Source organism: Hakea prostrata, chromosome 7 (genome assembly GCF_041222555.1).
Source record: "Hakea prostrata isolate BN-2017 chromosome 7, UWA_Hpros_2, whole genome shotgun sequence".
NCBI lineage: Eukaryota > Viridiplantae > Streptophyta > Magnoliopsida > Proteales > Proteaceae > Hakea > Hakea prostrata.
Genome location: NC_142606.1, coordinates 40,422,029 through 40,436,328, shown reverse-complemented (window position 1 = coordinate 40,436,328; position 14,300 = coordinate 40,422,029). Strand labels below are relative to the sequence as shown.

Sequence of the window (14,300 nt, the reverse complement as noted above, 5' to 3'; positions counted from 1 at the left end):
CATCTCCTTCACTTTGGTTAGTTTCTAGTTTCATATTTGAAAAGTAGGCCTAGGTTTTAATTAGAAGTTTGCAGTTTTATTTCAGTTGTTTGTTTCAGTTTATATAAGCTTTAAGTTGAAACTATGCAACTGCTAGGTGAATAAGTTACTAATCCCTATTGCTGGAATTTTTTTTATCTTAAGCATGTTAGTCCATGGTGTAACAGACCAAATTAGGACCTAAATGTTTTAATGAAGATTATATGGTGCTCTGCTTTGGGCGCAATACGATGTGGTGAGGTAGTAAATCTATGTTAGGAGGAGTGGCCACAATCTAGTTCCACCACCAAATTAAACTTTTTTCCTTTAAAATAAACCAAGGGTTGATAGATGTGGGTGTTGCCCCTTATTCAAAGGTTTCTACAATCACAGACCTAGAAGTTGAGTGTCTAGGCCAAGAACAAAAATAGCTTAACAAGTGGCCTTTATTTAAATACATTCTGCCTAGCTTAAGTTACAAGGGCATAATAGTAGTTTCTATTCCTTTTTTTTTCTTTTTCTTTTTTCGAGTGCCCAAGTCATAAGCCTAGTAGGAGCCCACGATCTAAGAAGTTTTTCAGTTCTATTTCTTTTAGGAATTCAATTCCTAAATCTCCCATGAGTTATGACATTGATTGGAAGCCTATTTATAAACCCAAGGGAGATACACTTTAGGCTCTCTTTGGCATAACTTGTGTTCATCTCTTCAAACTTTTTGTGAATAATCGTTACGTTAACAGGTTGAGTGATAAACAGTTTTTGTATGGTTACTGCTAGACATAAGATATTGTATAACAAGAAATAGCTTTGGTACCATTGGATGAACACTATATTATGTATCATCAGTTTGGTTTTGAGTTGGTTTTGGTCTACCTTGTTAAATATATGATGTAACCAGCCCCCAGGCAGCCCCAAAAGAGCCTAGAAGGAGCCAAGCCTATCCAGAATAGGACCCAAACCAGGGGGCCGAATCTGACCAGGCACAATGGTCATTTTCACCCCTTGGAATCAAGTCTATGTCAGTAGGGTTGAGTTCAGAATAATTTCTGATTTTCAATTCTGTTTTTATTTTTTAATTTAGAGTCTTAATAGTTACGTTAGTATTTGTTGATGAGTGTGATTTGTTTAGGATAGGGTTTTCTAAATTTAGAAAACTTATCTTAGACTCTTAGTAAGTGATTTTATTTTAGTCAAATTCTAATTAAGTAGTGTTGGATCCCAAATAGGTAGGGGAGTTCTTTTATAAGTCCAATTCAGTTGTATAAAGGCTATAAATAGCCTAGTCCATCATGTTATTTCTCAATCTTGATTATTGAATAAACCAAAGTTTTGTGAATTGGCTTGAGAAGTCGAGGGATCCTAAGGGATACCCTACGGCTGGATATTGTGCATTGTTTTTTCAACTTCAAGGCTCCCTCTGCATCAAGCATTCAATCACAGAGTTTTTCTGCAAGTTCTTCAACTTAGTAAGTGGAATACCCCAATCCAAACCCTAGCCATCCCATCTTCTATCCGCAGCCCTCTCCAGTCTTTCCCCTCAACCCCTGACCTCCAAACCAGCCCCAACACCAACACAAATCACCCCTCACCCTTACCCTTCTGCCCTAGCAGCCCCTATCCAACCCCTTGCAGTCAAAAGCCCTCCCCCTTTCCCTCTCTGTCTTGCAGTAGTAGCAGGCCTTCCCCTTTGAAAACCCTAACTCCCCAGCCCCTATTAAACCCATTCCACCCTCCTTGGACCGCACCCAACCCCTAAGCAAAAGCCCTCATTCAATTGGCCCATCCAATCCCTTCTATCCTAATCTGAGAATTTCTGCACTTTTCAACCTTAGGATTTGCAGAATTTTTGGAAATTTCAGAATTTAAATTCTATTTGAGTTCCAGCAATTAGAGTCCATTCTAGTTTAAGAGATGCATTAGAATTTAGTTTTGAAGAGCTGACCCAGCAGCCCTAACACTCCATCCCTCCCCAGCCAAAACCCTAGCTGAAACACTTAGAAACCCTAATTGAGTGTTGGTTCCAGTTTAGAAGATCCTGCAAGCTAACCCTAAACTATGGTTTACATTATTGGTATCAGAGCTACAAAAACAAGCAGCAGACAGCCCCATGGAAGGCTTATATTGCAGCCACTCCCTCAACGTCAACTGTAATGTCCTTTCAGCAGAGCCAGAAGGAGAAGAAGACTGGAGGAGGAGTTGTTGCTTCTACAATAAAGTCCAATCAAGCGAGCACAAATCTTTGGTAACTGTTGACAATGGTAGTAACTTAAATGTGGTGTCAAAAGAATTTGTAAAGAGGGCTGATATTAAAAGTGAGAGGCATCCCCAACTCCATAAAGCTTCTTTTGTAGACAGTGAAGAATTAGAAGTCACCATAGGTGTGGAGTTCTCATTAGGCTCCATTCTTACTCAGAGGAGATATCATGTGATGTAGTACCCATGGGATTGACTGACATTACTTTAGGGAGACCCTGGTTGTATGATAATGATGAAACCATCATGGGGAGGGAAAACAAGTGTAAATTGAGGCACAAAGGTAAGAAGATTGTACTCTTACCCTTATACCAGCAGAGATCAAGAAGCAGGCCCTCAAAGCAATTCTGAAGTACTCCAATACCAAAACAGAGCACTTGGTGGATCCAACACCTGGAACCCAGTCAAAAGCTCAACCAAGACACCACGACCAACTCCCTCCACAACCAGATGGTGAACCCTCTCACCAATCCCACAATTTCCTACAGACAAGGCGAAAGCAGAGACAAGGTCATAGCAACTAAGGAGAAGGAATTGAGGCACCCACTCCTCCAGGGACTCATTATAGTACAAGACAAGCATTGTTGTCCATAGATATCAGATCCTTACCAACAACACTCCCATGTGAGACAGGACCACTTGGGTTTCACTTTCTTTCTTGGGGAAGATACTCTAAATCTCCTACGGGCCATAACAACAGTGACAATTAAAGTGCAGACGAAAAGGGATCCAAAGGCATGACCATCAACTCCATCCTTCCTCCTTGGGTTCCTAACACTTAATCCTCTACGATTGAAGATTACTTTACCACTAATCCAAGCCCACCCAAGTACTATCCAGGAAAGGTGCAAACAGTAACACACCTACTGCTTCCTCTCCACGACAAGATGCAAGGAAGAGTTCACATCGAAGACTTCCAAGGCATTGATCCAAGAGAGCTAGAGAAGCACATTCATCAGAAGACGAATGTTTTCAAAAAAGGCAGAGCTGATGAAACCAGCCCCCAATCAGCCCCAAAAGAGCCAAGAACTGGGCCCAAGCCCATCTGGAAGAAGGCCCAAACCATGGGGGAGCCGAATTTGTCCTGGGGTAGATGGTCATTTTCCTACCCCCTAGATTGAGCTTCATTAGTTGACCGAGTCCACTTTCATTTCCAAACTTTAATTTTGTTTTTATTTCTAAGTTGGAGTCTTAGTAATTGAGTTAAAGTTGGTATTTGTTTGTTGGTGTGATAGGGTTTTTATTTTAGAAAGTCCAGGTTTGGTAAGTAATTAGATTCCTAATTAGTCGGGAATTCATTAGTTGAGTCCTAAATTATTAAGTCTTGGTTACTTAGGAACCAAGTTTCATTGTTTGAGTCTATTTGGGTTAAGTGGCTATAAATAGCCTAATCTTATTGTCATTGACAGATTTGATAATTAATTAATTGATTGAGTGAAAACTTGGCTTAAGAAGTCGTGGGATCCCTCGGAAGGTGACCTGCGGCTGGGATTAAGTTATTGTTTCTGCAAATTTCAAGTTATTTCTTCTTCTTCAAGAACTCAAGCAATCATTTCAGCACTTAAGTAACAATCACAGCAATCCTTCTCAACATACAAGTAAGTACATCCCCTTCACGCATCATTCCCAGCCCTTTCTTCGGTCCGCAAGCCTCCCCACCCCCTCGGCCCCTCCTGCACCTTGCACAACCTTCTCAGCCCCCTATTCCCTTGTCTGACCCTAACCACCACCTCAAACTCATCACAACTCATTGCAGCCCCTTCCACTTCAAGTTCCCACAACTCCAGCTCCTTCCTCAAACCCTAGAAGCCATCCCCCTTCCTTCTCCTTCCCAAGTTTGCAGATACCACCCCAACTAGCCCTAAACCATTCACCATACCCTTCCTAGAGTCACCCAAGCCTATAGAACCATAACCTTAAAATTCCCTAAGCAGCCCTAGATCTGGTGTTCCAAATTTCTGCACTTCATCTTCCTCCTTGAGAAGAATTGCAGAATTTTTTAAATTGCAGAAAACTCTCAAACACCTTAAATCTCAGTCCCACTTACCTAAACCAATTTCTGAACTGCAGAATGGTCCTTCACTAGTGATAAACTGCAAAATAACAGCCCAACTCCCCAAACCCAAACCCTAGCCGAATCCCAGTTCAACTAGGATTTGAAATTCAAGTTTGTATTCTGATTCTTCCTGCTTACCTAAACCAGTTTCTGAACTGCAGAATAGTCCTTCACTGTTGTAAACTGCAAAACAACAGCCCAATACCCCAAACCCTAGCCCTAGACGAATCCCAGTTCAACTAGGATTTGAAATTCAAGTTTGAATTCTGAATTCTTATCAAATTTCAGATCCGAAATACCATTCCCAGTAGGTTCTAAGACCCCTACAACCTGTAGCCAAACTTCCGGAGGCCTTAATTGTGTGCTGGTTCCACTTAAGAAGATACAAAAATCTAACCCTAAACCCTAGGTTGCATCAATATTTGTTGGCTTTAGTTTTAGTTTTGACCCGCGTTCATTGGTTTGGGCAAATTTCAATGTCCGTAAAATATTGTAAAGTGAAAATAGGAGCAAACGGAGGTTGGAGAGAGAGAAAAACAAGGTCTTGTTCTAATTTTTGGTAATTTTACCATTCTACCCCACATAAGTTGCAACTCTGCATATGTTAATAATACCCACATAAACAAAGAACAACAGCTTATGGTGATAAATCATCAACAGCCCTTGTTTATGAAGCTATGTTTAAATCAATTTTATTTTTGGGAAAATTTCTCTCCTCTATACTTGCTCTCTATTAACTCTTACTCCCCTCTCAAAAGCTTCATCTCTGATTCCCCCAAAAAAGTGAACTTTTACCTCTTCTTCTCCCTTGATATTTGAAAATGACCAAAGTACCCTCCTCATCAATATCTATCGGGTGACCGATGTACATAACCTTCATTCATTTCCTTCCAGATAGTCTATTTTGGGCGAACTATTCATTTTAGGCGGGTGGTAGGTTCATGATCAGACTTTGGGGAACTCGAGACTTCGATAGTAAACGAGTTGTATTGGGCCCACGGCCAGGATGATTGGATCGGAAAATGTGAGACAAGCCCTCTCTTCATGATCTTTCCTATCTGATCAAGGATTCAATCTATTTTTATCCCTCTAACCGACTAAAGAAATTTCTTAATCCTAATGTATTTTTATCCCTCTAATCGATTAAAGCAATTTCTTTCTTTCTTGGATCATTTTTTTCATCTCCATTTTATTATGACAATCAATAATGTCATAGGTGAATTTCTATTCTCTATTTTTTTCTTTCCCCTTTAATTTTTATTTATATTTTCATTTTTCCTTTGGTGGATGCTTATAAAAGAGTGTGAAATTAGAAAAATACATCTAATCATGTTTAATAGATTCTGATAAAAAAGATGGAGGAAGGAAAAAAATTACATCTAATTACATTTAACAATTTCCTATAAATATGGAGGAAAAAATAACTCTATAAAAAAGAAGAAAGAAAAATATAAAAATAAAAATAAATCCATCCAAGTATGGATTCGTACAAAAAGGGAGAAAAGGAAGAAACAGAAATAACGAAAAACAATTTAGAAAAATCAATGTAACCGATTAAAGAGAAGAAAGAAAAAAAAGGGTAATTTGGCCATTTTAAAATATCACGGGAGAAGGAGGTAAAGTTACACTTTTTGGGGGGGAATCAGAAGTGACACTTTCAAGTGGGGAGTTCCACTTAATAGAGAGTAAGTACAGTGGAAAGTTAGAGATTTTCCCTTTATTTTAATGAAAAATAGGGGGTCATAAATCATATCAAATATATCCATTTTTTTTACTTCTCACTGAGCAAGGTTTTGAGCCCCAATAGACTCATAGTAACCATTCAAGCCAATGAAATCAGTAACATCATTCATGCACCCCTAGTGCATCCCACTAGGGGGAGACCATGTTGCCAATCAATGTCCTCTGCTAATAGTTACTACATACAAAGCCTGCTTCAGCTAGGGCATGGCAATAGGAATCTCCGACTGCTAGTGGGACGATTCTATTCCACTATTGATTGTTGTCCACCATCAAGACTGATTAGTACAAGGGACTAATCAACAGACTGGTAATTAAAAGGACGCCAGGGAGGGCTTCACAGAAAGACTCCCTAGAATTTAGGATTCACCCAGAATCTTCCAGCAAATAAAGGTAAAAATATTATGGAATGTCTAAGATTGATAGAAATAAGCAAAATAATTTTTTGGATTGTGGAAAGGATGGATATGGATCAATCCAAAATTATGTGGGAAGGGTTTTAGAGAAAAGGGAAAATCTTGGGTTTTGTGATGGGATCATTTACTATGTAGTCAGATATCCAAAATATTATTAGGGAAGATGGGACGGGTGAAGGAAACTACTTCTTCCGAATGGCATAATTGTCTGCAAATGCACCTCAATCTTCAAAGAACCAACTCGGAGTTCGGATTGGAGTTTTGATTCAATTGAGGAGTAGGTCTATTTATTTCTGGCTCCAGTCACCAACATTGGCATAAAAAAAGTAGGAATGGATAAATAACACATAAATCGAGGGCTATGCGGATCCTCGGACATATATGAATTGCAGCTGGGTGTGGGAAAAGTTTTAGGGTTTTAACAAACCCAAATTGGATGATGATGTAATGGGTATGGGTTGCATCTTTACAGGAAAGAATCTTTCTTCCTTTTTCTTTTCTTTCTTTTCTTTCCCTTCTTCTTTTCTTTCTTTTCTTCTTTATTTTCTTCTTTCTTTTTTTCTTTTTTCCGTTTTTTCTGCTTTATTTTTCAGCCACAAGAAAGAGAGACAGAGAGAGAGTCTGAGAGGGCTGGGAGGGAAAGGGGAGAGGCCGTAGGGCAGGGACAGTGTGGGGGAGGGGCTTAACAGAATTGTGGGAGGGCAGGGGAGGGACTCGGGGAGTCGTAAGGGGCTGGAGGTGTTGTTGGATGGGTGTGGCAGCAGGAGCAGGGGGTGGGGCAGGTTGCACAGAAACAGGGGAGGGCTGGGGGTGTCTTATGTGAGAGAGAGGAGGCAGGGGATGGGGTGGGGAATTCTGTACTTACTTGGTTTAAAGCTGTAGAACTTGAAGAAGGCTGCTTGGCTGCTTGAAAATAGCTGGAATGAAGACGACTAAGCTGACCTTGATGGTAGATGTGCAGACCTTGAACAAAATCCTTACTCAACCATGGCCCCCTCAACTAGGAAACCATCATTCTCAAAATCAATAACTTCATTCAATAATCAAAACTGCAGAATTACAAAGAATACTAGGCTATTTATAGCCTTCAAAAGACTCACACTATGTGGGATTCCTTAACAGACAAGGATCCCAACACATAATCAGGACTTGAATTAGAATCTAAACAATTGAAGACATGTGCTGAAAATAGAAGACTAAATAACTCAAGACTTTATCAAAAGAATTCCCTAGGACATTCAACCACCCAACTAATAAAAGATAATCTCTAATTAAAAGTAAACTCTTAAAGATAAGAATCTCCTCAAAGATAGGAATCCTCGTTGTGAAATAGTTTATCTTATCCACAACCTAACCAATTCAAGCACAACTTGAAGTAAGAAATAAAAACCAATTCAAACTCCAAATAATTCTAGAAATAATTTCATCACTGCAAAGATGAATAAAATGCCCTAAATACCCCTACTAGGGGGTTTCCCAGCTCAAGGGGGCTTCTTGTAGCCCTATAGTGGGCCCCACATAGGGGTCGGCCAAGGGGGGACCTCTGTGTTCACATCAGAGAATGGTTAAAGAAGCATGGTTCCACACTTCTACCATCAAGAACTGAATCATTCTCATGATCTGCTCACCCCAAAATCACCTGGCCCAGTAGAGGAATTTGGCTTTTGAATACAATCAACTTTTACACTTCTCCCTTGCACTTCTCGGCCAAGATCTTGGTTTCCTAGAACCTCGAGACGAGATCAAGGGCAAAAAAAAGGACTGGTAAATCTCAATCAAGATCTCAATCGAGTCAGCTCTTTAAAATCCCACCTCTTGTTGAGTCAAGACTAGATGTCTCAACTCGACACTCAACCTCCTTTCTTGTCCAGCTGTTGTCCTTCCACTTTTGGCCTGGCTTTTGCTAGAAAACTGCTGAGATCTTCTATTACACTGCATCATCACTCCATCTAGTTCATCCACAGCAAGTAATAAACAAGAATCTAGCAATTTTGAAGCTATTCTTCAAGCAAGGTGAGTTTTCTTCCCCAATTTCCTGTTTTTCAAATAATATGTTCTGCAGAAGGTGTTTGGGTGTGGATTAAATGTATGTTGAGTGATGGTGTTGGTGCTAGTGTTGGTTGCAGAGGAGCAAGAATTGGAGGAGTTGTTTAGTGACTTAGTCATTGACTTCATTTCACTCTCATACTCTAGTGATGACTATAGTGTAACTTATAAAATACACCAATGTTCTAATGTCATAATGTGGAATTGTGAACAACTGAACATATATTTATAAGTCTGCAATTTCATTTACCGAAATCACACCCGCGATCCCATAACTTATAAATACACCAATTTTGCAGTGTCATAATGTGGAATTGTGAACAACTGAACATATTTTATAAGTCTGCAATTTCATTCCTTCAACATTTTTGGTTTCAAAGCAAGGGCCAAGTCAGAACTCATATATACACTAGCTTTCTTCCAAATCTAAGGCCACCACTCTATTTAAAAGGCCTCACCAAGGCTAAATACCAAATTCCAGCCCAACCTGAGCCCTAAAACCCACCAAGATGGGCAATTCACTCGAGTTGAACTTGGAAAGAATATCAGATCTTGGTTTTTTGCTGGATGAGAATCATGAGATCTAGGTTGAGACCGAGATCTCAATTCCTAAACCATGCCATCAAGTACATTTTTTATTTTTTTTAAATCCTTTTTCCGTTTCCTTCTTGAATTCTGTACTCTTCCCCCATCCAATACCTAAGAAGTTGTCAGCAAGTTTTTATACATCTTGGAAGCCAAACTACTAGGCTCAAACCCATCAGTGATGGCTTGTCATTTCTGACCACCCTATTTCGTCACTCGAGGTCCAAGTTAGCACAAAAGATAGGAACGAAAAAATTTAAATCTCTGAATGGGGAATTCACAATCCATTACCTAAAACCAAATCTGTTTGTCCCATCTAGATCTTTGGGCACCACAAAAATTTTGAATGGCTAAAAATATAATTGCAATTGTTAGTTGAAACCACAATTGATTGAAAAAGACTTTGTTTGGAAGATTGCCACCTCTAGAGTTAGCTATTCTACTCTTCATCCCACTCTATCAAGTTCTTCAAGGAAACCACAAGTCTACAATATTCAACCTCATGAAGCATATTCTAGTTGCTAGCCATTCTTTGCAGCAATTCAAGCACATTTTCAAACATTCGAGCTGCTATGCAAAGAAGATTTTCAACATGTTGAATAACCCACAACCCACTTCTTCTCGTTTTAGTCCTCTAGCCATAAACACTAGCTCCTTGAAACCCCCCCACCCTCCAAAAAAATATAGCTCCCTAAACACCATCCATGAATCCGAAAACTTCCACATATCAGACAAGCCATTAGAACTATTCCTTTAAGTTCTCCTCTCACCACAAGGGAAGGTCAATCCAAGTAACATCCCATTTTGACCATTCGAAGCCCCATATTCCTTCATCTTCTTCTTTCCAAGATCCTAAAACCTAACCCTAAATTGGAGCAATTCATATCCAGAAAACCTTATCCCATAAAAAATAAAACCTAAAATCCAATGACAAACTCCGCTAGATAAACCTAATGATGTGAACAAGAGCCCTACCCCTAACTGAAACCCTAGTTTGGGCCCCAAGGGCCAACCAAGATGGTGCACCTAGGGTTGGCCAAACACCTATAGTGGCAATTTCATCATTGTCTAACCCCTAATTAGTGGCTTATTTTATTCAGAAGTTTGTTTCACTCTTCTGAGTCCAATTCTATTTTGAAGTCCTAGTTTGAGTTGGTTGAGTTCTTGTGTCCCAAGGAGTCTTTCTTTCAAGTGGGACTCTTTATGGATAATTAGGTCTTTTATAAAAGACAGATTCTTTTATTTTATGTGGCTGTTTTTAAATTGTAAGGGGTCTCCTAACTTATAGTTGAGTCAGTATCTAATCCCTAGTTGAGTCTAAGCCAATTCCCAAGTTAGAGTCAAATCCTTTCTTTCTTGATGTAAGGCTATAAATAGGCCATTCTCTTCATTGAAAAATTAGTCTGCATTGAATAAAGAATCGAGAACTCAAGTGGGAGAACAGGTTGTGGCCTTCCTGGGAGGGCCACGGTGGATTTCAAGCTTCTTGCCTTCAATTGCAGCAACTTTTTAAGATCCAGCAGTCCACTCCATCTCCAGCAGCATTCCAAATAAACACACCTCAGCCCCCTTCCCCTTCCTCCTACAGCCACCGCAGCCCTCCCCCTTCACTCCCGTTTCTTGCACCTTTATGAGCCCCTCCCCTCTCTTCACAGCCCCCGACCCTGCCAGTCCCTTCCTGCGATCCATCCTCAGCTACCCCCACCCTGGCGATCCCTCCAGACCCCTCCCCCACCTTCCCAAAGCCCTCTGGCATGCCCCACCCCTCTCTTTCTCTCTCACTCCTCCTGACTTGTGGCCACCAGAAAACAGGAAAAAAGGGGAATTGAGAAATATTGCCTTAGATCTTCAAAGTTCTATCCGAGATCCATTCCCAAAACCCTACAATCTTCTTTATCTTTGTTTCACCTAGGAATCATCACCACAACTTTCCCTAAACTCAATCTCATCAATCCTAGGATACACTTTTAGTCTCCCAAAATCATCCCACGATAATTTGGTAAAACCCTAACTTTTCCCTCACCACCATTTGGATCCCAATTGTATCTCCTTGTCCTTCCCTACAAACCACAACTAGCCCACCATGGTATCCATCCCATCCTTAGAAATTAGAATCTTGGTGATTATCTGCTGGAAGAATCTGAGCTAACCCTAAGCTCTAGGGAATTATCTCAAGAAACCCTAACCCTTGGGTTACATCACCTAACCTAACACAGCCATCATATCCTTGGTCCTACAAAACCCTAACCTAATTTAATATCAAACCGTCATTTTGACCGAGCCAAACTTACAGTTCATACCAGATCCTCACTGTTTGACTACTAGATAATCTTTTCTAACTTAGAACTACATTAATCCCTGGCCTGAGTCAAGAATAAAGAAAAGATACGGACAGAGAGAAGCAGCATCATGGTTTTCAAGAAAAGGAATCACATTGGAAAAATTGGCAAATTATAACATAGAAAATGTTCACCAATCGACAGTTGGATCAAAATAGTTGCAGGCTTGCAGCAAACAAACAAGACCTCAGTCAACAAAACTGTTCAATGAAAGTTCTAGCAGGAGTTTCAAACAGAAATTAAACGAAGGAATAATCACGGATTAATGGCCCTCTTTCAATCAACTGCAGAAGCAAAATCTCCATTCCAGGAATCAGACAATAGGAGGATGAAAGAAATAAGAACACAGAAAGTAGAAAGGATAAAAGTGTTCAGCTCTCTTAGCAAGGTTCCTCAACCCTCAGTATTTAAATCTCATAGCAAAGCCCTAGCCTTAATTATCACTCATATAGTCATATATGACAAGAGAATAAGAGAACTCAAAAGTAAAGCTTCATGAAACAATACTCAAATCATGGGAAAACTGTGTTCAGCCTATTACACATATAAAATGCTACGGTTTGCTCAAAATAAAATTTGAAATCAAACGCCAACAAGAAAATAGAGTTTTTTTTTTTTTTTTTTGGTTTGGGGGAGGGGGCAGTCATCATCTTGGGGGAAAGGTCTTCTAGACATCAACTGCATTCTATAGACCCCACGTCGATGGCAAAACATGTGCTGTAACATGAACGGATCAGCTGATGCTGGACCCAATTCCTCACGTACTGGGATGGCTGATTCACAACCCATTTCTAGCTCTCAAGCAGAATCTATCCAATTCAGCATGGAATCGGTTAGGAATTGATATGACCAATCTTGATCCTGGTTCCAAGTTCAATAACCTTGGGTGGCACACACAAGCAGCAGGACACACATTCAACAACTTTCAGAAACCTCAGTCTCAACAGTTTATCGTATTCCATTATCCAAATCATCATCCACTTAAAGAAAGTAAATCATTCCAAATTGTAAGATGTTTTGGAGGTAGAGTTGGTCAAGTTCAACCTGGTGACTGCTAACAAAAAAATGATAACAAAATTTACCCATCCCTATGTAAACTAGGGCTGCAAGTCAGAGCCAATTCTAATAGTCGGATTCTCAGTTATTAAGTAACCCTCGTGCAACTAGGAAACCCCAAAAATGCAAAATGCATGAAAGAAGTTTAAGAACTCAAAATAAAGATCAATCAAGGAATCAAATTTTAGGATTTAACAGTAAACTAAAGTTGTTGTTTTTTTTAAATAACAGCTTAAAGCCTCCGTAGTTACACAACCTAATCTCCCTACTCCCAAAATGTTATTTTCACAACACAGCTCAAAACCTCACTAGTGACACAATGCAATCTCTCTAGTCTCCAAAAATTATTTTTACATTACCTTAGAGGCACTCTTCAGTCTTAAATTTCCTCAACCATCTAATCATCTTCTATGAGCTCATTCTCAAACCTGGTCATAAAAACCTAGCTTAAACACCCATCAAACGCATTCCCAAATAAGCAAAACTTAGTAATCAACTAGTCGAAGGCTCACCGAAGAGCACAATAGTCATAATCTAGCTGCAAAAACTACACTGCCTACAAGTGCGGAAAGAGCTTGCAGCATCCACCATGCATTCTTACGACTGACTATTACTTTGTATAAGCATGATAGAATGTCTGAATAGCTACTGCCCCATATGACTTGGTGAATAAATTAGTCCGCGTAAAGAAATTTGTGGTGTAATTTATAACAACTTCTGCAACCATTCAGTTCCCGTGAGGAACGTTACCAAACTAAAAGACCTCAGTTTAGTAGAAGTCGGAATTGAATTAAAATCAGCGTAACTTCTTAGACAGATTCCAGTAGCCATTAAATGAATAAACCAGGAAATATAAAATTTTACACCTCCGGGAAGAGGACCCAAATATCCCGCCAGGCCAAAATGAGCAAGAACTCAGTGTTAAACGTGCAGTCAAAATCGAATTCAAAGTTGAAATAGGATAACGAGAAAAAGAGGGGAAGAACTTCACCGCTAGGGCATCATCGAAGTCGAAAATTTACGAAACCCCAGTCAACAGAGATCATATAAAAACACTTACCTGCATTGAATTCGCAACAGCCGCAGTTTTTCCTTGTGCGCCCATCAGTCTTTTCTCTCTTCTTCTACTGAATTTATACAAATCCTTAAAGATATCGAGAAAAACAATATGACATAATTAGGGAATGGAACACAACATTAGGAAGTGACTAAAGAGGGAAGTAGCCGGAGATTTGACTTCATGAGATCAACAGAAAACCCTAATTGCCATTAACATCGGAGAGAACCCTTGGTTATCTTAGCTCCCAACCTCGCTCTCTTGGTTTCTCCTCTCTCTCTCTCCGTTTTCCCTTTTTTTCTCTTATATATTCTGTGCACTTTTCCCCGCCCATCGATAGAAAATAGAAATACCGGAAGGTGCCAGAATACCCAGAATGCCCTTATTCTTTCCATAAACTATGCTGACATTTGAGAACCACTCAGTCAACATCAGTGTACTATCACTACATTGGCCGTGGACTTCTTACTTTACTTGGCTCGGAATTCAATTTTATTTGATCTCCAGAGTGCAGCACAACAGTTATAATGCAGATTCTGACTCTGAACTCATAGCTTCGTCTTTCTGGGAACCTGAAAAACCTGAAAATTCAATGATGATGTGGCCACTTAACCATGAATATCTCAGGAACTTCATGCATTTACAACCTTGGGAAGAGTGTATCAATCTTTTTGGAGTTCAATCTGGTTTCAGTAGTCTAAATGGAAATTGAAACACTGGAACGGAGACCACCA

At 39.8% G+C, this 14,300-nt stretch overlaps 1 protein-coding gene across 1 annotated transcript in view; it reads right to left on the bottom strand.

Moving 5' to 3' along the window:
• Nucleotides 1–13,880, bottom strand: part of LOC149011154 (uncharacterized) — a 50,774-nt gene extending 36,894 nt beyond the window's left edge. Inside the window, exon 1 of the mRNA XM_089163240.1 lies at nt 13,570–13,880. Within this exon, the coding sequence (XP_089019366.1) occupies nt 13,570–13,614 (45 nt within the window). The 5' untranslated portion in view covers nt 13,615–13,880. The remainder of the gene's footprint in view (nt 1–13,569) is intronic.
• Between the last annotated feature and the right edge of the window lie 420 nt (nt 13,881–14,300).